The sequence below is a fragment of the Mauremys reevesii genome, linkage group 2, assembly GCF_016161935.1.
Source record: "Mauremys reevesii isolate NIE-2019 linkage group 2, ASM1616193v1, whole genome shotgun sequence".
Classification (NCBI taxonomy): domain Eukaryota; kingdom Metazoa; phylum Chordata; order Testudines; family Geoemydidae; genus Mauremys; species Mauremys reevesii.
This window is the reverse complement of record NC_052624.1, coordinates 88800716-88822702: the sequence shown is the minus strand read 5'-3', so window position 1 is coordinate 88822702 and position 21987 is coordinate 88800716. Positions and strand designations below refer to the sequence as shown.

Genomic DNA, 21987 nt, shown 5'->3' with positions numbered 1-21987 from the left:
CCAATTTCGTTATGCCACTAGAAAAGGGTCTAAATATGTTTGTGTTACAGACCCCACACCAATATTATCATGATGGTTTCAGCTTATTACTGCACAGATATGCAATAAACCTCCCCTGGATCATTCCACACTCAAAGAACAACTTGGTCCCTGCATTCAATCATCAAGGAGCCCAAATTCTTTCTAACACAGGGCAGACTTGATAATTTGGCAGGCCCCAGGCTGCCTGGGAAAGCAGGTGTCATGGAACTACTGAATGAATTGCCTCCCCAGTCCAGCTACTGAATGGGAGGTTGGGTTAGCCCACAAAATACAATACAAAATATAAAGCACCCAAACAATCCACTTGTTTAGGGTTAGCCCTACTCTCAGCACTCAACAAAGGATGAATCAAAGAGTTGGTTCACATCAGATTGGAGAGTTGGTTCACATCTGAATGTATAGCAGACTCAAGAATTTCATTAGCAGCTAAGCCTGAAAATGGAGACTGCTGCCAGCATCAAGCCAACATCTGTAAGCAATTATGTTAATAGAGAATGCGAGAAACAGTTGTGCTCAGATCTTTAGCAATGTACATAATTCAGGCAGTAGTCAGAAGTAGATAAAAATACATGTGCCACATATGTAGGAGTGACAGTTATGTAATACATTGGTTTCATAAGATCAGGATCTGAATTCCTAGCTCAAGCTCATCTTGCGTTCAGATTTTTAAAAAATAAAACTTCCAACACAGAAGCAAGATCAATGGTTATCTGGTATTGGCTGTGCATTGTTCTGTGGGAAGTGAGTTCAGTTGTTTCTTCTTGCTTCCTACAAAACATGTTTTAACATCACCATAAATGATGTTAATCAGCCCACTTGCTGGACCTCTCAGAAGAGGTCAAAGACTGACTGGGCATGAGGAGTGAACTAAAATCTGACCTCAGCCTTGAGAGGCATTAGCTAGGTCGACAGAAGAATTTTTCCATCGACCTAGCTGCATCTGCAAGTGGGTGTTAGGTCTACCTAACTACATTGCGTATGGTGTGACATTTTTCACAGCCCTGAGCAACGTAGCTAGGTCAACCTAAGTTTTAGGTGTTGACCAGGCCTGAATATTCCTCTCACAGAGTAAGGATGAAACATAATGGCAGGTCAGAGTGGCGAAGCTTACATTACTGCTACTTATATTGTACCTGTTCTGAGGATAAATAGATGCTTTTACTCCAGAGTTTTTTTTGTTTTGTTTTTTTTTAAGATAGAAAGATCTCCTTTATTAATGAACCCCAACAGTATTTCTTCAGATACAGGAGTTTTGAACTCAAATACTCAGAAGAAAACAAGTTAATATTGCATTATTCTCATAAGAAATACTGCAACTCATTACCAGTAACATATTGCAAAGCAATATGGCACCTTCCATGAACTCTAAAATTAACGTATTAACAATACATCTTAAAGCAGCACATCCCAGTTTGAAAGGCTCCTTAAAGTAGATCTATAACAGTAACACATATAAAGTGTGTTAAACAATTGTTTTCCTAATTAAGAAATGTGAAAATATTGTCCTCAACAAAGATTGTTTTGTTCTTTTAAATGAGGAAATTTGCATATCCAAAGCAAAAAGTTACCATTCACTATTGTTCTCAACACCAGTAAATGGATAGGACTTTTGCTCTTAAACCAGCTTCTTTTGGTGTGAAAATAAATATTGTAGCCCTGCAGTAGTTGCTGTCATTTCAAAGACTCCCCAATGCAATGCCATGTTTTTTATGTTATATATGTTGTACAGATGAACACAGCAAACTTCAGAGTAGTTTTGAAAATTGAAGGAACTACTAATTATACTGTAAACAGATTGCAATAGCATGCAAACTTCTGTTTTCAGTCAGGATCTATACTTATTGCGCCTTAGGGTAAATAATGAACTAGGTTCCTCCCACAGTCAATGTTGGTTCTCAAGTCAATAAATCTTGACCACAGAATAGAAACCAGTAACTGCTTAATAACTTCTTCTTGGCTTTGATTATAAAGGCTAAAGGAAGATTTCAATCTCCTGGTTTCCTTTTCATATGGAAAAGCTTTTAACCATTTTGAATAGTCTGCTTGTCTTTGGTCCCATCCTGGTTGTAGAACATAGGTATATTCCACCTACAATTATTTAGTACATACACAGGTTCTTTACTTTGGGATAAGACTTTGAAACCAGTGACTGTATGTACTCTAAGGACAGCGAAGACAGTACAGATAATAAATAGCCTCTCTTTTATGCTAAAATAATTAACTCCAGTTTCTTATCCAAATTCCCCCTTCCCATATAAAACTGTTACTCCGATACATGGCAAATGTTGACAAGAATCCCTGTGCTATTTGGTTACCAAAAAAGGATCCTGTATAAGCACTTTTTCATTTAAAAAGAAAAAAATATAGACAGTACTGAGAGCCAAAGAGAGGTATGACAGATGGATAAATGACATTCTCACAGTGCTAGTCAATGCAAGATTTGTGTGTGACTGGTAGGAGACTCACATAGTGCAAACTTCCAAAATCACATAGTAACCCACTATCCTGGCCAAGACACCCTTTAACAAAGATTATGATTATGGATCTCTCTTATTGGCCAAGACTGCAGTCTGGAGGTCAGTGTAGGCAAGTAAGAGAAGAATCAGAAAACAAACCAAGTATGAAGTACTGTGGGCTTGATTTGCCGCTGCATCACTCCAAGTTTACAATAGTGGGCTGATGTATTTTTAATAAGTTTCTGTTCATGGGATTTAACAAGTAGCTTTTGAAGCAGCTTGGCTTTGAGCTTTGGTAGAGCAAAATAACCTTTCACGTAGTTTCCCAGGCAGGGTTGACAGTTCTGTAATTTCTTACTGTGATCACGAGGTCTCTCAGGCCTTAAGAAAGTGTAAGCCTTGCAGTACCAGTGGACATCAGTAAACCTAGGTTCAAAGCAAATCTTACCACAGCTCACTAGAGGTCACCCTAGGTATGTAAAGAGTCTAACCTTAACCCATTCTTTCCACCAGCAGCAAAGAATCCTGTGGCACCTTATAGACTAACAGAAGTTTTGCAGCATGAGCTTTCGTGGGTGAATACCCACTTCTTCGGATGCAAGCAGTGGTTGCATCCGAAGAAGTGGGTATTCACCCACGAAAGCTCATGCTGCAAAACTTCTGTTAGTCTATAAGGTGCCACAGGATTCTTTGCTGCTTCTACAGAACCAGACTAACACGGCTACCCCTCTGATACTCTTTCCACCAGGAAAGCTGCTAAGCAAACTGCATAGAGATAAGCAACAAAGAGTCCTGTGGCATAGAGATAGAAAGACTAAGTAAGCCATTTAATCATTAGTATTATATTGGTTTTGGTTAAATGATTATTGACTGGGCTCATGCAATGATATGATCCATTATTGGTTTCGAATTGTTTTCATACTAGTTAAGCAATTTTAAAATGTACTATTGTTAATTTTTGTATTTGATTAATTCCATTTACGTTATAACCTCAATCTGATTTTCATATTCCTTTAGTGTTTTAGGGAAGTGTAATAAATTATTTAGCCTTATAATTGTTTATGCTCTTAAATAAAAGCCATAAAACACAGGAAATTGGTTTTCTCTGTTCAAATGACAATGAGGTAAAAACAACTTTAATTAAAGGGATTTTAATTAAACATTAATAGAGCATTTTTAATAGAGGGATAGCTCAGTGGTTTGAGCATTGGCCTGCTAAACCCAGGGTTGTGAATTCAATCCCTGAGGGGGCCATTTAGGGATTTGGGGATAGGTTCTGCTTTGAGCAGGGGGTTGGACTAGATAATCTTTTGAGGTCCCTTCCAACCCTAAGAATCTATGATTCTATGATTTGATTCAGGTCCTGAGAATCCTGTTACTACTACCTCAGTCAAACCAATGTTCTGTGCCAAAGGATTTAGAAACAATTCAGGTTCCTCCAGGCAGAAGAGAATCCATCTTGCTGTGGGTGTGATAAACACTTGCCTACTCCTTAAAGGGCATGTGTGTGGGTGAAAGTGGTTAGGAGTGTGGCTGTTTGGGACTGATTTTCTCAATGGAAATAGCACTACCCTGGGCTGTGCAATGACAGGTGTGACCATCTTGTGGACTGAAGCCTTGGGCTGGGAGCTAGGAGCACATATGTTCTAATCTCAGCTCTACTCTTGACTTCCGTGGGGGAGAAGGGAGGCAGTATTAGGCTCTCATTCTCAATCTTCTCAACTTTAAAATGGGTGTATGCCGAGACTTGATAAATTAATATTTGCACAACAGTCTAAAAATCTAAGGTGCTAAGTATGATCACTTAGGAAATGAGCTTTGTAAATTTTTTCTTCACGGCCATGGTACCCACTCTGTTCCATAGTCTTTTACTCTTGATATACACATACAGCACCTAACCTAAACACTCACTATCTCTGTAAACTGCATACCTCACTTGAGAGATGATGTACAAATATCAGCTGTCTGAATACCTTACCACTTACAACAGCTTTCTCTGGGCTGGCCATATGAGAGATGACTTGATATTCATTTTCACATGGTGGATTTGTTTTAGCTTTTATGCTTCAGAAATATTATATAAACAGAACATTAGTTGCAGGAGTACACAGGAATGCAAGAGCATGTGCAGCTTCAACTCCCTTCTCAACATTTTCACATTCCCCAACATATTTAATTTCAACTGAGCTAAATGGGAGGCAGGAGGATGCTTAAATAGTCTCAATTGCTCCATATCAAGACCTCAAGTATCAGCCCTGTTCTCAGATATGCACAGCCACCATGCTAGAATCTTGTTAAATTAACTAGCAGCAAGTGCAGTAGGTGATGTATCCTTCCTCACTGCAAAACCCTCCCATTCCATTCGGGTGAGAGCAGGACTCAGCCTTTAATGTATGAGTATGCTACACATTATATTATCAAGGATTAGAGATCACAGTGATAAGTACTTTAGATAGACAAGCATAAGAACCTTACCTCTATATATCCTTATTTCCTGTATGCCTCTCCCCTACTCCTTTTGGGAGTTTATTTTGTAGCTGCTCAATGCATTGGTTTTAAATAGGGGCTGAAATATAGTGGTTTTGCAGTTATGCATGTTAAGGGAAAGGTAATAAAATTTCATGCTATGAGATGTAAACTGATCATTTCAGAGGCGTGAAATGGATTTTCTCTCCAATGTATGCCACCACACAGTTGGTCAGCTACATTTTGGATGGGCTTCACCTTTCTAGCACCAGATATTGGCCTCTGCCAGAGAAAGGATAGTGGACTTGATGTGCTAACATTTGGTATGGTGAACCCTATGGTTTTTTTTATTTACCATCACCTCAGCATCCCTAGATTTATAATCAATAGGGTTTTCAACTTAAAATATAGTGAGACAAACAGGGTACAGGCACCTCATGGAAGAACAGTGGGTCTGAACCAGAGAGAATAATTGAATCAACTGATTGTATACAATATTATTGTACTATACAAGTGTATCGAGTAAGGCAGTGGTTTTCAACCTTTTTTCATTTTCAGACCCCTAAAAAATTGTGAATGAAGGTGTGAACCCCTTTTGAAAATGTAGACATAGACTGTGGACCCACAGTGGACTGCGGACCACAGGCTGAAAACCACTGGAGTAAGGTCTTATGAAATGGGATGACACACGGGTGATTAATATCGTTGTTAAATGCATTTATAAGCACTATATGTGAAATTATGGATACCTAGTGAAATTATGCTTTAAAGCCTGTGACCAAACAAAGGCAGAAACAGGTTTTCTCCCAGGCAGGAGGGAAGGTAGTTATCTCCCTGTGTCTAATGTAAATTAAGCATTATAGAAGCCCCATTTACACGTGTGTCAACAGGAAGAGATGAACAGCCAGGGGTCATCCTGACTCTGGGAACAAAACATTGAGTTTGGGGAAATTTAAAGAGAATCAAAAAGCCATTTTGGCATCCATCATTTAAGGGACAAAGCACTTTTGGAATGTGTGAAAGGTGAATCCCCCCAGCTATGTGGGCTGAAGATGCCGAAAACTGACTCAGTGAGAAATTGCCTGAGACCAGGGTTGTAATCTGTTAAATTTTAGACACTAGAAAGCATGTATTATTTTTGGTTTATTTGTAACCATTTTCTGTTTCTATTATCCTCACTTACATCTCTGTTCTGTAATAAACTTATTTTTGGTTTGACCCTAAATCATCTCAGTATTAAAGTGGGTCCTCAGCTAGACTAACAGGCTGGTGAGTGCACTCTCTCTTCGGAGGCAGCGGACTTGGTAATTTCTATGAGTGCCCAGTCATAGGGGGTGGATACTGCAGAGGAATGCTCTTCCAGGGGTTCGGGAACTGGGGTTCATTGAATGTTACCCGAAAAGCAAGGTTATGACTGGCAGAGTCTTGAGGAGTTTGCCTGTGAGGCAGACAGAATGGTGTGGCAGGGAGCTGACACACAGTTTAGATTCCAGCAAAGCTCTCCCTTGCTGAGGCAGAAGGGTAAAACACAGTGGCTTGCCTGTTCCCGATGCCCCAAGAAAGCACCACAGAAAGGTCAAAAATAAAATTAAAAACAATTCCCTGCTGCAGAAGTGTCACAGAGGTTAATTAAAAGTGAACACAAGACCTGGGGTTTCTAGCAGCTGTAGCTAAAAGACTGCTAAAACATTTAAGGGAGACTTGGGGTGATTTTCACTGCCTCTGATGATGCTCACCCCCTTTCCAGATAATGCTAAATCAGGGGTCGGAAACCTTTCAGAAGTGAAAAAAAACCAGGAGTACTTGTGGCACCTTAAAGACTAACAAATTTGTTAGTCTTTAAGGTGCCACAAGTACTCCTGGTTTTTTTGCGGATACAGACTAACACGGCTGCTACTCTGAAACCTTTCAGAAGTGGTGTGACGGGTCTTCATTTATTCACTCTGATTTAAGGTTTCGTGTGCCAGTCATACATTTTAACGTTTTTAGAAGGTCTCGTTCTATAAGTCTATAATATATAACAAAACTACTGTTGTATGTAAAGTAAATAAGGTTTTTAAAATGTTTAAGAAGCTTCATTTAAAATTAAATTCAAATGCAGAGCCCCCCGGACCGGTGGCCAAGACCTGGGCAGTGTGAGTGCCACTGAAAATCAGCTTGCGTGCCACCTTCGGCACCCGTGCCATAAGTTGCCTACCCCTGTGCTAAATCATCCCAATCAGCCATGATATTTATCCCTGCAGCTAGAAATAATACTTCTGAACAGCAAATACTTTTGCCTTGGGTATGGATCAAATTGAACTAAATAGCAGGGTTTTTTTTAAAAAAAAATTCAGAGGGGAAGATTATCCCAAAGACCTCCTACTAGGTTCTCCGCACACCTGCATGCTGTCTAGTTATTCAAGTTGGATATTGTGCTATTCTACCAGGACACCAAGGAAATTTATCAGAAATAAATATTTCTAGTAAATGTATTTTATATAAAGTTTGTATGCCAAATGGTGTTTCATCCATCCTTGGGATCACTCATCACTTGAAGCGACATAAAGGTTTTGCTGGATCAGAGCCTTAGTGAGAAAAATCAAGGGGGGGAGCTCCCTGTTAATATATTGGTAGCAGTAATGCTTCTAGGGCATTTAAAAGCCCATCAATTGGGCTTTGGAAGACCACCTTAGGAAACAAAGTACAGAAGTGCAAATTTTCCACTGTGAGCACCTTGCTCTCAGGAACCAGATGTTCAGACTGAAGAACCAAGTTGGATACACAATAGTTGAAGAAGCAATTGCTCAGATAACTGGGTACCAGGTCATGTAAGGGTTACAACATACAAAGCCACACCTCAAACTGCACCCAGAAAGAAAGTAGTAGCTGGGCTCAGCACTGGGCCCTAGAGGTATGTTCACAGAGGCTCACTCCACTCAAGAGATAATAAATAAATACATAAATCAAATAAATAAATAATACCCAGCTCTTATATAGCCCCTTTCATCAGTAGATCGCAAAGCACTTTACAAAAAAAGGTCAGTGTCATCCCCATTTTACAGATGGAGAAAACTGAGGCCCAGCGCGAGGAAGTGAATTCCCCAAGTCACCCAGCAGGCCAGTTTTAAAGCCAGAAATTGAACCAAGGTCTCTTGAGTCCCAATGCAGCATTCTATCCACTTCTGTACCACCTGGATCTTTTTAAAGATTGCCCACAGTACAGCAAATTGTAGAAAGCTAGACTTGGGGCTAACACGATGACTGTAACAAAGTCTGCATAGGAGAGGAACAGACACAACGTGAAGTCTTGGCCTCACTGAAATCAACAGCAAAATTCCCATTGACTAAAATGTGCCAGCTTTTTCCTGCAGGTTCCAAGCCAAGTGTAGAAGAAAAAAAAAATCACTGTTTTTGACTACTGTCACCAGGCCATCCAAAACCAGCAGTACTACCAGTATAACTCCAAGACTACAAATCATAGTGGGAAACACTCTGGCAACAGAAAGTGGAGTCATGGCCCCAGGTTATTCCTGTAGATGTCGTCCCTCACCCACCATCAGGATCAATTTTATCTTATTCAAATTGACCTTACACATCCACATATACATCCTCACATCTGTCAGACACTGGGAGACCAGTGAGACATCACTTTATTACGAAACAACTGACTTGAATTTCATTGAATCAGGTAACAAACCAAAAGCCAGTGAAGTTTTACTGGAAGTGGTCTTTTGCAATAATCACATACAATCTGCGCACATAATTATTGGAAATAACCAGTGGAAAGAGAACGCCTCAGATTACACTCACAACTTATTAGAAAACAACATCTCATTTAATGTATGAGCATTGTATCAGGTATGATCCCCATTATGTAATTAGAGTAAGCAAAGCAAAAACGTTCCAGACATGCAAGGGAAGAGTCTCTGGATTTTAATCACAGAATAGTATGTGGTTTCATCTGGTTTTCCTATAAAATCTTTTACTTAAAAAAAAAAATCTTTCCAAACAGGGAAGCTCAGAGTGGGTCATCAGAGAAGCGTGTATTTGTCAGACTGGAAGAGAGCCATGGACAGTCCCAGGTGAATGGTGTTTGTCCAACACCATAGTCTGTCAGATTCCGAAGTTCTCACCCCCTTACCTCCAGGCCCCTGCCTCTAACCACCCCACTCCCAATACCTCAGCAGGAAGGGAGACATCTGTGAATCCTCTGGCACGGCTTCAATGTTTTACAGCTGTAATAACTAAAGAGAAGAGTGTTTTCTAGCCCAAGATTACTGAGGTATTTTTCTAAACAGATACAAGTGTGTGGGATTCAGTACAAGGAATAATACCCCACCAGGGGAGGAGTATGGGGAAAAGATGAAGGGGAGTCATGATCTGTGCATAATTGATCTCAATTCAGGTTGATTTATCTTCCCTGCCCACTCAGCCTATTTGTCCAAGTCCAAACTTCTAATCCTTAAATCTAAACAGTATTGCTGGCAGGTTGTACTCATTCTTGGCTATGTCAAATTAAATGAAAAATGCTGCAAGGAGGATGCTTACAACAGTGGTGATTTCTGGGTTTGATATACATGTAATAAAGTGTATCTGTAGTATGCTTCTTTAGCAGCATCTCGGTGTGTGAATGTGATGCTTGCTTTTAGAATTTATTAAATGCATCTGATCCCACAAAGTTTGTGTTTCTCCCCTCCCCATGCATTATTAGTCCACTGCAAGCACTGTATGCCATGGTACCTCAGGCCTATATACTGTATAAATAAGACAATATGATATTTGCCAATTTGCAGCCAGACCATAACAGCTGGCATTTGAGTGGTTTTGAGAGTGACCTGAATCATATTCAATCACAAATTAGAGAAGATGGTCAAGCTGAATAGCCACGAGAAAAAAATTACTCTGAAGCACAGGATTCCTAGAAGGGTTGTGCACACCAGCTCTTCAAATGCCTACACGTTCAGATTTATTCCTTTGCACATTTCACCAAAATCAGTCTGCAACAAATCAGTAGAATGATTTAAAACAGTCTATATTTCTGTAAAGAAAACTTGAACTACCAAGCACTTAATAAACCACATAGGGAAGGCTCCAAGGGTATGTCTACACTGCAAATAATTAAAACAATACATTTTAAAAAATCCCCATACTAGTGACTCTCATAGCCCAGGTCAACTGACTTCGGCTCTTGTGACTTATGCTATGGGGCTCAAAACAGCAGTGTAGGCTCAGGCTGGAGCCCAGGCTCTGAGACCCTCGGGACCAGATTTCAGAGCCCAGGCTCCAGCCTGAACCCAAATGTCTACACTGCTATTTTTAGACCCATAGCAAGAGCCCCCTTGGAGACTCACGGCTGCAGTGTAGCTGTAATACAGTGGCTAGCTGCAAGTGTGTGGGAGATCAAAGAACCTGAGACAACGATGAGCATTTGCTTTGCTAAACCGTGTAGACTCCATGATCTTGGAAACACTCTCCCTCCCAGGAACTGCAGCGTCAGAATTTCCTAGATGGCAACCTTTGCAACATCCATTTTAGATGTACCACTTTTCAGAGGCAGTACTTTGGGTATTATGTAAAATTGTGGTCGGACTTACCAAGTACCAGTAGTACTCACTGAGCTATCAGGACACCAATTCTTCCCAATCCTTTAATTCCTGATACTGCCTTGTTTATACTCACTCTTCCAACAAGATTTTCCTTTGCACAGTCCTACTGTATGAGCATAGAGCATCGATTCCTTGGCCTTACAGATTTCAGTCGTCAGATGTAGAACTTCATAGTCAACTGTGAGTCTAGAATTTAGGACCTTTTGCTCCGAAACCACAATCCGCTATCACTTAATGTCAAGAAAACTCATCATTAGTTGTAGTAATGCAAGGGCTTATGCACTCTTTGTAGGCTAATCACTGGAGCACCCATATAACATAAGAAGATGAAAATTATGCCTATAATTTATGTTCTATTTCTGAACAATCCTCTCTCTCGTTACATGGGAATTCTTAGAGTAACAGCAAAGTCTGCAAAATTAACTGCATTGAAGGAAATCATCTAATTAGAGTTAAGACCGAGTAATATCAGCACAGTCAGTTTGAATGTTTATGAGAAGGGTTATAATTAAATAAATTGGTAGTTACTGAATGTATTTGATTAACTGATTGAATCAAATGAGGCCAATTACCATGTTGTTAATCAACTACTGCTTTTCTAGACCAGACTGGATATGATTAAAAATAGAGATTGAAGGTAAAAAAAAAAAATAAAAAAATTCAGGTCTTGGTCTTATGGCAATTTCTTTTACACAACAGACAATAATAGGTACTGTAATCAGTTTGTATGATCTAGCCTGTGATTAAATTACAATATTAAGTCTTTTTTTAAAAAAAAAACCCTAAAAAGCTTGTTAGTACAATTTATATAACCTGAAGTAAAAGGTTTGGTTGCACATTAAGGCCCAGATATTTAGAAATGCACACTTTCATAATTCTTTCATGCTACCATAGCCACTAACTCAGAGGTGGGCAAACTACGGCCCATGGGCCACATCCCTCCTGCCCAGCCCCTGAGCTCCTGCCCTGGGAGACTATCCACGAACCCTCCCCTGCTGTTCGTCCTGCCCCACAGCCTCAGCTTGCTCCGCCACCGGCGCAATGCTCTGGGCGGCGGGGCTGTGAGCTCCTGGGGCAGCGCAGCTGCAGAGCCGGAGCCTGACCCGGTGCTCTGTGCTGCGCGGTGATGTGGCTGGCTCCAGCCGGGTGGCACGGCTGCCTGTCCTGGTGCTCTGGGCGGTGCAGCTGTAGCAGCAGGGGAGTTTGGGGTGGTGATCAGGGGGCCGGGGTGTGGACAGGGTTGGGGCGGTCAGGGGGAGGGGAACAGGAGGGTTGAATGGGGGTAGGGGTACTGGGGGGGGAGTCAGGAAGGAAGGGGGGTTGGATGGGGAGGCAGGGGGCAGTCAGGGGCAGGGGTGCCGGGGGCAGTCAGGAATGAGAGGAGGGGTTGGATGGGGCAGAGGTACCCAGGGGGCAGTCAGGAATGAGAGGAGGGATTGGATGGGGCAGTGGGGGGCAGTCAGGGACGTGGGTTCCGGGGGCTGTCAGGGGATAGGCAACGGGGGGGTTGGATGGAGCAGGAGTCCCGGGGGGTCTGTCAGGGGGCGAGAGGCAGGAGGCATGGAGGCAGGAGGCAGGAGGATAGGGGGCATGGCCAGGACACGCCTGGCTGTTTGGGGAAGCACAGCCTCTGCTAACGAGCCCTCCATACAATTTTGGAAACCCGATGTGGCCCTTGGGCCAAAAAGTTTGCCTGCCCCTGCCCTAACTGTTATATACTATCTAACGGGTCACTTGATTACACAATCGTAGAATCGCAGGACTGGTAGGAACCTCGAGAGGCATCTAGTCCAGTCCCCTGCACTCGTGGCATGCGTGCATGCTTACAATGACAGTAGTTGTAGATGCAAACAGTGTACATTGCTTGTTTGCACGCACAGATCGTATACATATCTAAAAATCTGCGCCTAAGTCAGTGTAGTTCCATTTTGACTTTGCATGTAAAGAGTTAACCCAGGACACTTACAAATATCCAGTTAAATAGAAAACATCTTTGTCATTCTAATCTTTCATTTAAAAATTCTTTTATCCACTCAATCTTTACCATAAACTCTTGGAAATTTGAAATTGTTTCCCTACTTAAATAAATTTTCCTCTGTGGTCGCTCAAACCCTGACAAATAGCCTTGATATTTACAATGTTGCTCATGAGCAGTGAACTGCTAGCACTGCTTCAAAACCACCACAACAAAGAGCCCATAAAACATTTTTGTTTCAAAACAAAGAATTACAGGATTATTGCAAATCAACATATTAAAGGAAAAGTTAGATTACATTTTGGATCTTTCCAAAATTCTAACACTTTATGCTTATATTGATCTTTTAACCTTCAGCATACTTTACAAATAAACCTAAATCCCCACAAAACCCTAATAAAGTGGGAATGAGGCAGAAGTGCTCAGTGACTTCCCATGGGACACCAAGGGTGTGTAAAGATCAGGATCAGAACTCAGGAGTTAGTGGTTCCTCATCCCATATTCAAACAAATAGATTGAATATATTTTTTGGATGGTTAACAATAGCATAAGCTACAGCTATAAAAAAAGGAATTTTAAATTGAACTTGAGATGTCATCAGAGAAATCTTTTCAGTAACACAGTGTCAGATTTTGCAACATGCTTTTCAGTGCCTTTTTTGGTATTTGAAGAAATCACACCCTAATTTGAAATGTTCCCGCTGAGTTTATTTCTGAGAATTCTTTTTAACAGCAGGTCAGCTAAAGAGCAACTTACTGAAAATGAGGCAGTGTTAATAATGTAGATGAGAATGACCAAGAAAGGTTAACATTTGTGACCATGATATTACAACCAGAGAAGATATGTAATGCATGATTGGAAAGAAGGCAATGATATGCAAATCCATCCGTTCAAGCTACTCAGTTGAAAAGACAGCTGGATGGAAAGAAACAAGCAGACACATGGGCACCTATCCATTTTACTTCAGGTACCTTTATATTCCACCAACAAACTTTGTTTCTCTTTAAAAATGCACAAATGGAAAAATCTGAATAAAACCCTACAATGAAATTCTCTTGACAGGTGTTGAGGATAGAATCATGTGCATGCTGTGAATATTTTTGTTAATTCTGAATCAAACTGTTTTGGTGGTATTTACACTCCTTTATAATCTGATTTCTGTAAATGTTCATTTAGCAGAATGTTCATGGAAAATTGAAAAACCATAAATTTTCAAGAAGGGTGAAGATTTATGTTGAAAAGGCTCACATGGCCATCTTGTAGAGTGGGTCAGGTAAAAAACAAAATTATTTGACTTATGGAACTAATCACATAACAAAATACCAATTTTTTATTTTATTTTACAAATTTGAACACTCAAGGGAATCCTCTTAGTTTATGGGAAATCCATGGGCTAAAATTTGTTTGCAAAACATTTGTCAAACATTTTTCAAATAATGAACAAATTTGCAAAAGTCACTGTCAGGTTGTGGAAATTTTGCTAATATGTAAAAGGGCCAAATTCACTTAATAAATTGTTCACAGCAAACTTTTCACTTGGTTCTAATAATAGGTAATGTCTGTACTGAATGTCATTTGGCATTTTGCTTTTGATTCTCATAGCTGTATCTAAGTCACCCTAAAGTCTGAAAATATGAATGCAAAGTTTCAGGGAACTAACTCCAGAAGAATTTGATGCTCAGTCCAAATTAGAGTCTTTTAAACTGTATAACTTGAGCTGGTAGAAAATTTGCTGACAAAACACTTTTCTATCAGAAAACGCAAACTAGACTGAATTGAAACTTTCTGCACGAACTTGTCAATGGAAACTAGCCTGGGCTCACTGGGCTGCCCAACCGCCAAACCAGAATTTTTAAAACTGTCCATACTGTGGAAAAATTCATATATCCAACTTTTCATTTCAAATAGGAATGTATTTTTTTTCAGAAATGTGAAATTTTCCATAGGATAGAAATTCCAGTTCCCACACAGCTCTATGTAAAACACCCTTTTCCACAAAAGACATATAATTAAATCAAGCAAACTTTCATTGTGTTTCCAGATCTGACAAAATACTATTTTCTAAAGCAAGAAAAGGAGATCCACCATGGTATTTTGTGTGAGGATTCAAAGATCTTTCCTGGCTGCCTTTGCCAAGATATACATCATTTTCTTTCATGGTGTCAGAGAGTGCATTGCAATAAATTAATCACAAGCCACTTTAAAGGAAAGAGAAAAAAAACTAAATGTGAAATGAAAGAGAAAATCTAGTTTACACTTTCTGTGCCTGTTCTCTATTTTCATTTTCAACACTTACCTTTAAATAATGGCAAAAGTGAGGTAGGAATATTTTCAAAATACACTCAACACTTGTGTTAGCATCTCTAATACTCTCTGTTGTTACCACCACCACCACCACCAAAATTAAACATTATAAAAGTTACAGATAGGACCTCCCTCATTCTTACATTATCTCCCTATCTTACGAGCCAGGCAATAGACTGAGGACCCAGACAGACATAGCCTAGAAACCAGGATATGTTGAATTTTCTAGCCATACTCTTTTAGAGCAGATAAAAAGCTTTCAGTCTCCTCGCAGAAGAGGAAGAAAGGCAGCTCATAAGGGAAATACAGTAATTTTAAAAAGCCATTATAAATGAGCCCACTAGTTCAGCAGATGTGCTCAAGTACAAAAAGCTGCAACTATGAAGTTAGTCAGTTCCATCCACAATCATGCAATTCAGACCCAGTTTGCTTTTATCTTTTATGTCAGGCAATCTAAAGAAAATAGGATTTTATTTACTGGGAGAGGAGCAAATAAACTCACGACAATTAAAGACCAGAAATAATCTCTCGGTGGTTTAGGCCAGCGGTGTTTTAATGATAAAAAGGTTTAGATAAATTACTCAAGCCAAGTGTCTTGGTTGTCTTCCCTTTTTCTTTGCTCCCAGGGTGAAACAGACAGACCAGGCTCATTCTATTTACTGTATCCTTTTAAGCTCTAAAACACACACATTTGGTCAGTCAGGAAATTATGGTACAACTGTCTTAAACAAAATCAGTTTTAAAAAGCCCATGGGAAACATGGAGCACTGTGAACTAAATCTTGGTCCCATCAAAGTCAACAGGAGTTTTACAACTGACTCCAGCAATACGGTCTGTGGCCTTGCATTTACCCCTACTCTCTTCTGTGGGCGTTTCAAACAGCATTCTTCTAATCTGGCAATTATAAAGCTTTCTTTTTCAATTGTAGCTGCTCTATTGTCCTTTCTGTTCCTATTTCCAGTTCTAGGACCTGATTCAAGAAAGCTGTTCAGCATGTGCTTGAGTCCTATTGAAGTCAATTGGAGTTAAGAACCTGCTTAGAGTTAGCACTTTCTTAAGTACTTTCCTGAATCAAGGCCAATTAAGTGCAGATTTGCATCACCCCATTCCCACACAACAGCTCTCCACTATTTCCCTCCTCACTTCTCAGCCAGCTGCACTTACCGATAGAACGTAGTATAATCCACCGTTGAGTGACAATTCTGAAACTCCCAAGCCTTGAGTTTCTGGCATTCCCTGTGGGCCCGAAGTTTTACCCTCACTGTTCCTTGGCACAGTTCAGGTACAGGTTTCTTCTGTGGGCGACTGCAGAACTCATTCAACTCCACACGCCAGGACTCAGCAAAGTCATCCACATCAAACTTAAAATTCCCATCACCTCCTACCAGGTCATCTCTCTTGTGCCCATTATAGTTGCCACACAAGCCACAGAGTTTGCCTTTCAGATGAGGTGCAGCCATGACTTCGACAAAACTGTCTCCATCCCAGGAGATTTCCAAGCCTATTTCAGAGAAGAAGAAGAGGGGGAAAGGTTAATAATTAACAGCTATTTGTGTTTATAAACACGTTTTTATGGGAACCTAAGTAAAAACATTTGGCTTCCTTTATAAAATCTATACATGCCTCAGTAAGGGCCTCCTCTACAGGAAGTGCAATATTACTCAGATCAGAGACGATTACAAGGAACTATAACTGTTAGGTGGATCTGGATACGTTTGTTTTTCTGGTGGAAGGTGCTTGATTGACAGATCTGGAGATGAAACAGAAGTACTCTCAGTGAAATCCTGACCCTATTGAAGTCAATGGCAAAACTCCCATGATTTCAATGGAGACAGGATTTCACCCATTATGTAGAAAAAGGTACAGCACAGGCAGCAGCTGGACAAACTTTGCCTACACCACAGTACATCACCAATGAGTTCTGGAGAAGCCACTTGCTCTAAAAGAGCATTCAGTCCCTGCCCTCTATTTTCATGTTGCCAACTGATAACTCTTTTGGATATGGACATGTAGTCTGAGACCAACAATTCATCTCACGCAGGTCAATAAAGATATGTCTGATGGGTAACAATGTTCAGACAGTACCAACCTGAAATGGTTTCAAAATGCTTAATTCAAAGGGGTTAAGGGCTCTGTAAGACCATTACCAATCCTTGACCCAACTAATCTTCATAAAGTACCAGCCCAGTTGAAAGGGGGAGAGGGACCGAACACTCACCCAGTAGCTGGGATTCAGATGGGTTGCTACATTCTGTGTCTGACAACACTTTCTTTAAACTAAGATTTAGCACTGTCGGGCCATTGAATTTTAAATTGTTTTCTATGAGAAAGTATTATAATAAATCCCCACCATTTTGTTATTATTTTGGATTAAAAAAAAAGAACATTGGGAGCTGCTAAGGTTCAACTCCCACCAGAAACTGTTAACCTTTATTTTAATTCTTATAGCCACTATCACCTGATAATCATACTTTACGCTTATGTAGCATGTTTCCATGAAAGCAGAACAAAGCACTCAACCAACATTAATTTCTCCTCCCAACATCGCTTTGAGGAAAGTAAGTATCATTATCCCCATTTTATTGGAAATGAGAGAGAATAAATGACTTTGTCAAATTCACACAAGATGTTAGTGGCAGAGACCAGAAGACAACCTGGATTTCATTACGCTCAGTCTTGTCACCCATAATCCCATCTGTATTCCCCCCTATGTTTATGTATACAACTAATTAAAAGAACTAATCACTCCATTCAAAACTGGCACAGTTTCTCCTGTAAAAAGTTCTCATTGTCTCACACTACAATTCCAATGTGCATAGCCCTCAAATAAAACTGGATGTGGTTAAATGGTGATTATGGTCAGAACAATGGCTGCAAAAGAGGTGCTTTGTCATTGGCATATATTGCCTTGGTCACACCCTGGCTTGAGACATGTAAGCAACAACTGTTTTGGGAGACAGTTAGCAAGCAAGGTTTTGCAAGTACCTGCACAATATTCCTTCCCACATAGATTGTTTCTATAGTATGGTTTCTTAAGTTCTAGTTCATCTTGGTTTAGAACATAACTCTACTTTAAGAGTTTATGCTCAACTCATTCCCTTAATGAGCTTCATCAGGCTGCTGACCTGAAGTGGAGTCACAAAGGGATGGGAAGGGAGAATGACCCACACCCAACTAGTGTTCAGGATTAATGTTGATTCAGCAAGGGTTAGATTACACAGCCCTTAGTCATGTTGGTAAGCACTTTAATTCTGAAAAATGGGTGTCTAAACTGGGTGTTTTCAGGCATTCCATATTTATTTTCCATCAGCAATTTGATTTCTAAAAAGTGATTCACTGACTTCAGTGGAACTACTCATGATTACCAGAATTAATAAGGCTTGTGCAGTCCAGCCCTAAATAAACTATTCAAAATGTGCCTGTATCTTTTACAACAGTTGTCACCAACCGGTCAATCGCGATTTATGGGTCGATCCTAGAGGATCTCCCAGTCGCTCTCGAGCGGTACAGCAGAACTGCCACTAAGTCAGGCTCCCTGCCTGCCCCAGCCCCACACCGCTCCCAGAAGCGGCCAGAATGGCCCCGGGAGCATAGGGGCAGGGGTCTCCCTCTGCGCGCTGCTCCTGCCTGCAAGCACCGCCACTGCAGCTCCCATTGGCCGGGAACGGGGAGCTTTGGCCAATGGGAGCTGTGGGGCAGTGCTTTCAGAGAAGGAAAGTGCGTGGACCCATGTGCCACCCACCCCACCCAGCGGCCACAGGGGCATGTTGTCCCCTTCCAGGAACGGCGTGGGACCAGGGTAGGCAGGGAGCCTGTCTTAGCAGCAGCCACGCTACGCCACCTACCAGGAGCCGCCAGAGGTAAGTGCTGCTCAGCAGGAGGCCGCACTCCAACCCTCAGCCCTGAGCCCCTCCCGGAGCAGCACCCTGAACCCTCTCCTGCACCCCAAGCCCCAGCACTGAGCCCCCTCCCAGAGCCACCACCTCAAACCAGCCCTGAGCCCCCGCCCAGAGCCAGCATCCCATACCCTCTCCTACCCCAGCCCCCTGCCCCAGCCCTGACACCCCTCCCAGAGCTTGCGCCCCTCACCCCCTCCTGCACCCCAACCCCCTGCCCCAGGCTCAGTCCAGAGCCCCCTCCCACACTGTGAATTCCTTGGCCCCAGCCCAGAGCCTGCATCCCCTCCCGAACCTCAACCCCCTGCCCCAGCCTGGTGAAAGTGAGTGAGGGTGGGGGACAGCGAGTGACGGAGAGAGGGCGGGGGGAATGGAGTAAGCGGGACGGGGCTTTGTGGAAGGGGCGGGGTAGATCCTGGGTTGCCCTTAACTTCAAAAAGTTATCTTGGGCGTAAAAAGGTTGGAGACCACTGCTTTACAATATTTTAAAGAGCTAATTAGTGTATCTTCATGTCCCCCCCTCTCTGAGCCCCATCCAGAGAAGATGTTGGTTACAGTCTCCCACTACAAATTCTGGCTCTTTAACTCAAGCTGTAAACATTTGTACTCTAAATGTGTCAGTTCCTGGTTCAACTCCCAGTGTTGACCAAGATAGCAACTGTCGCACTAGTAAAACAGGATTTTTCTAAAACTCCATATAGTTTAATTATACTATATCCTGATTTAATTTTCAGATCTTAGTGAACATTTTGTTACTGTATAATGCTACACTTTTAGATTCATTATTTTTCAGAGTCATTCAGTGATGCTTCTTTGGTTTTGATGAACAAAATAAAGATTTCTCTCTCTAATGGAGCCTTTTCTGCTTTTGGATAGGAGGAATCGTGTTTATATTATGACATTAGCTAATACTATAATATACATGATATTTTCATTCTTGCCTAATCACACTGTATAACGTGTATCTTTTTATTTGTGCATAGGTGGAAAAATTAGTTTGTTTAAATAAACCAACTAACAAAGGGGATTATTCTATGGAACAATGTTTGAAATGGTCTCTTTGGCAGACAGAAACTGTTTGAAAGTGTTACTTGGTGCCTATTTTTTCCCCCCACTAAATAGATGAGTTTCCCATTCTCTTGGATGGGAGTCAGGATGTAAGTAATTGGCAGGGTTTGAAGCCAAAGGATGCAGCATCTGTCCCATCTGCGGATGTGCAGAATAGGAACATTTTTTGAGTTACTTTTTAGGGGTTTCCAGTTTTTCCTTTTTAGAGAGATGCTAAACCAACTTGTTACACAGCTTAACTTGGCACAATATACTGAATTTTAAAAAATTCATTGTTCATTTATGCATGTCCCACACTGAGTCTCACATGCTGGAGGCTCACATCAATTGTTCTGCAGGATTTTTCACAGTTCAGGCATCCTCAAGATCTGGCAGCCAAGATTCTGCTCTAAGGGTTTAGATCCAAATGCTTGTACACAAAGCCTCAGCAAATGGGATTTGTGCAGAGGATCTCTGCAGGTTTTGTGCAGACAGAATACTCCCCCATCCTGATGGTAGAATGAAGAATTCCCGCATAATATCAGCCGTGCTCCCTTCTGTTTCCAACATGGGGATTTTAGACAAAGTCTCTACAAAACCACAAATCTACTACAATACACTTGACCAACTATTTGCACCATCAGGGAGCATGGCACCAGAATCGCTGCTTCCTGGTGCTCAACACGTTCCTTCTTCCTGCACAGCCTCTCTGTAGCAAGTTCTGCCACTGTGCAGAGGAGCCAGGTAGTTCTGCCGCTTTTCAGACATTGTTTGCCCAGGCAAAGAGGAATTGGCCCTTAGTGGTGTGTTCACTGAAAGAAATCTGATCCTCCTCCATTAAAGGGAAGAATTATTTGGACTATAATTTGCAGCAATTACATACTATTTGGGACGTTGTCATATGCCATATTTGCACTAGATCTTCCACCACAGGGACAAAGATGTGTGCAGCTGTTTATTGGCCTTATGTCAACAACAAATGGAACAGCAGCAGGATTAGCTGCCAGTCGTCTTTGATTCAGAACCTCTCTCTGGGCTGTGGTCGGCTAATGAATTCCACATCATTAGAATTTAGTGTTCAGCTGACTGCAAAAGAAACCCTCAAGATGCTTTAAATTAAGACTTTTGAGTAACGGTCATTTTGTGTGCATTTTACAGACAGGCAAAAAAATCTGCCTTGCTGTTTTGAGGAACAAGCCCATAGCTGGGATCCACATTATGCAGGTTACATTTCCAGTGGATATGTGAATAGGTATCTCAATTCTCATCTCAACAGTGGATGCTATGGTACATGTAAAATAATCATGCTAGCTAATGAGTATCACTATGCCTCATGTCTGTGACTGTATCACTTTATAGGCGGGATTGGTTTCACTGCTTTCACATGGCATTTAATTGAATTAACAGTAATTATTATTCTCACTGAAACAGTACTCCATTGTATAAGTGAAATTTCCCAGGACTGCTACCTACCTGACACGTGCTAATGAGAAATTTCTTAACTTCCACCCTGTGTTTATCTATGCTGGAGTTCTACAGTCTCAGATCCGTTTATCAAAACAGCTGTATGCCCAATGGTCTAACATTTCGACAATTAACATATTTGCTAGGATTCAGCAGACCTGAGTGTCTGCTCTCTCACTTCCTTATTCCTTCACAAAAGTTACCAGATGTTCTGACTGTTCCCATTTGTTCCCACTTCTGGGCAGGGCTGGCTCCAGGGGTTTTGCCGCCCCAAGCAGGGAGAAAAAAAAAAAAGGCGCAAACGGGATTGCAATCTGCGGCAATTCAGCGGGAGGTCCTTCGCTCCGAGCGGGAGTGAGGGACCCTCCGCCGAATTGTCTCCGAATACCTCAAAGTGCCACCCCGCTCAGGAGTTGCTGCCCCAAGCACCTGCTTGATAAGCTGGTGCCTGGAGCCAGCCCTGCTTCTGGGTCTAACAACACAAAGGAGACCAAAAGCCTGAATCACAGCTCCATACAGATACGCTCTCATTCAGATAAAGAAAGAACCCTGCAAGCAGCTGAGGTAATACAGCAAGCCAGGGCCTGGTTTTCAAACTGGAGCCTCCATTTTGGTGGGCATAATTTGGTATGCCCAGTGAATTTTGTCCACAATTTTGCATATGCAACTCATTCAGTCTTTGCCTGCCAATTCACTGCAGGTGTGGAATTGTGATTATATACACACTAACATGGGGCACAATTTTTTGC

The 21987-nt window shown here is 41.4% G+C and overlaps 1 protein-coding gene across 1 annotated transcript in view; it reads right to left on the bottom strand.

Annotated features, from left to right (window-relative positions):
* BMPER (BMP binding endothelial regulator) overlaps positions 1-21987 on the bottom strand; it is a 215892-nt gene that overhangs the window by 45574 nt on the left and 148331 nt on the right. Inside the window, exon 13 of the mRNA XM_039527768.1 lies at positions 15996-16332. Coding sequence (XP_039383702.1) covers positions 15996-16332 — 337 coding nt within the window. The remainder of the gene's footprint in view (positions 1-15995; positions 16333-21987) is intronic.